Source organism: Buceros rhinoceros, unplaced genomic scaffold (genome assembly GCF_000710305.1).
Source record: "Buceros rhinoceros silvestris isolate BGI_N320 unplaced genomic scaffold, ASM71030v1 scaffold19668, whole genome shotgun sequence".
NCBI classification, from domain to species: Eukaryota; Metazoa; Chordata; class Aves; order Bucerotiformes; family Bucerotidae; genus Buceros; species Buceros rhinoceros.
Genome location: NW_010427651.1, coordinates 1,412 through 3,515, shown reverse-complemented (window position 1 = coordinate 3,515; position 2,104 = coordinate 1,412). Strand labels below are relative to the sequence as shown.

The 2,104-nt window shown below is 62.6% G+C and overlaps 1 protein-coding gene across 1 annotated transcript in view; it reads left to right on the top strand.

The window, feature by feature from the left end:
* Window positions 1–2,104, top strand: part of FTSJ3 (FtsJ homolog 3 (E. coli)) — a gene marked incomplete at both ends in the record, with an annotated part of 5,611 nt that overhangs the window by 2,103 nt on the left and 1,404 nt on the right. Inside the window, 5 exon segments of the mRNA XM_010142000.1 lie at window positions 4–234; window positions 561–696; window positions 799–1,004; window positions 1,122–1,242; window positions 1,340–1,433. Of these exon segments, the coding sequence (XP_010140302.1) occupies window positions 4–234; window positions 561–696; window positions 799–1,004; window positions 1,122–1,242; window positions 1,340–1,433 (788 nt within the window).

The following is a 2,104-nucleotide window of genomic DNA, read 5'->3' as shown; positions in this document are numbered from 1 at the left end:
CAGGGCTGCCCAGCGCGGTGGGGTGGGCCTGAGGGGCTGGGCGGGACGGTCTGAGCTCTCCCCTTTTGGCAGCCTGAGCTCCGGTGAAGAGGAGGAAGGCAAAGAGGAGGAGGAGAAGAAGGAGAAGACGATGTCGCCCAGAGCCACAGCTGATGAGGGGGTGAAAGAGGAAGAGGAGGAGGTGGAGCTGGCGTTGGCAGAGATGAAGGCCAAGGAGCTGGCGGAGTTAAAGAGGTACAAAGATATCACAGGAGGGGAGCTGGGGGGGCGCCAGGCCAGCAGAGCCCTGGGGGGGCCCAGCCCAGGGGCCAGAAGGGTGGTAGTGCCTGTCGCGCTGTCGACAGCAGGTGAGTGTGTGGGGCCGGGGTCCTCGGGGCCATCCGCTCCTCTGGGTGGGGGAGGCGGCTGTTCCAGCTGTCCCAGGGTTGGGGACCCCTTGCAGGGGGACGGTGGTGCTGCTGGGGGTGATGTGGCACCCACAGGGCTGTGAATGAAGCTGGGATGTGTGTGGGGAGGAGGAGGAGGGCAGCGTGGCCTCATTCCTGTGTCTCCTTCTCCAGAAAGAAGAAGAAGATCCTGAAGGAGCAGCGGAAGCAGCGTGAGCGTGTGGAGCTGAAGATGGAACTCCCGGGTGTCTCCATCGCTGATGACGGTGACACCAGCATGTTCTCCCTCCGGACTATCCAGAGGACCCCGGTGTGTGGCACAGAGGGAGGCCGGTTTCCTGAGCCGTTGAGATGGGGACAGGGTGGGTACGTGGCTGACAGGAGCTTTTAACTGGTGTCACTTGTGTTGCAGCTGCTGAACGAGGTGACCCGGGGGGACATGGCATCAGCTGATGCCCTCCTGGAGATAGGGCCTGGGGACGATGACATTTACATCTCGGATAATGAAGAAGAGGACGACGTGTCCCTGGCCAGTGATCTGGACCCCGAGGAGCTGGTGGAGATCGAGGCCCGTCAGCGTCGGCTGGAGCGGGAAAGGCGAGAGCAGGGGGCAAAGAGGTGAGAGCCAGGAGAGGCCCCTGGGGCAGAGGCTTCCTGTGGAGCAGCTCCGGAGTCCGGCAGCGAGCACAGCCCGTCCTGGCCAGGGGGCACCAATCCTGCTGGTGTTCGTCACAGGGTGAAGTTCAAGCAAAAGGAAGAGGAGGAGGAGGGGGAGGAAGAGGAGAATCCTCTGCTGGTACCGCTGGAGGAGAAGTCGGTGCTGGAGGAACAGCAGACCAGTCTCTGGTTCGGGAAGGTGAGTCCCTCTGGGACAGGAAGGACAGCCTGGCCTTGGCCCCAGCAGACACCTGGGCCTGCCCTGTGTCCCCTGACCCACTGCTCCCCCTCCCCAGGACGCCTTTGCCGGCATTGAGGATGACGCCGACGAGCACCTGGAGCTGGGGCAGTCACAGATGTTGGCTGAGAAACAGCGAGAGGCTCAGAGAGGTTCGTGGGGGACACAGAGGGACAACGCCCTGGCCCAGCCCGGGGCAGTGGGTTGAGCCGTGGTGGGGATGCTGCTCTGAGCAGGACCAGAGACCCCCAGAGGTTGCTTCCAGCCCGTGTCGTTACACGATTAATGAGCTGGTGTTAGTGTGGCAGTAACCTTAGAACCACAGAGTGCTCGGAAGGACCTTACAGCTCACCCAGCCCAGCCCCTGCCAGGGGCAGGTGCCAGGGGCAGTGACCTTCCCCCAGAGCAGGTTGCTCCGAGCCCCGTCCAGCCTGGCCTTGGGCACTGCCAGGGATGGGGCAGCTCCTGGCACCCTCACTGAGAAGAATTTCTTCCTTATATCTAATCAAAATCTTTTCTTTCATTTTGAAACCATCACCCCTTGTTTTCTCACAAGAGCCTCTCCTTGTCTTTCCCGTCGCCCCCTTGCAGCACTGACAGGCTGGGCTAAGGTCTCCCCGCAGCTTCTCCTCTCCAGGCTGAAACCCCCCCAGCTCTCTCCCCTCTCCTCCCAGCAGAGGGTTCCACCCGCGGGGCATCCCTGGGGCCTCCTCTGGCCCCGCTCCAGCAGCTCCGTGTCTCTGTGGGGCTGAGGAGCCCCGAGCTGGAGCCAGCCCTGCAGGGGGGTCTCAGGTGGGGTGCAAGAACATCTACCATGGCACAT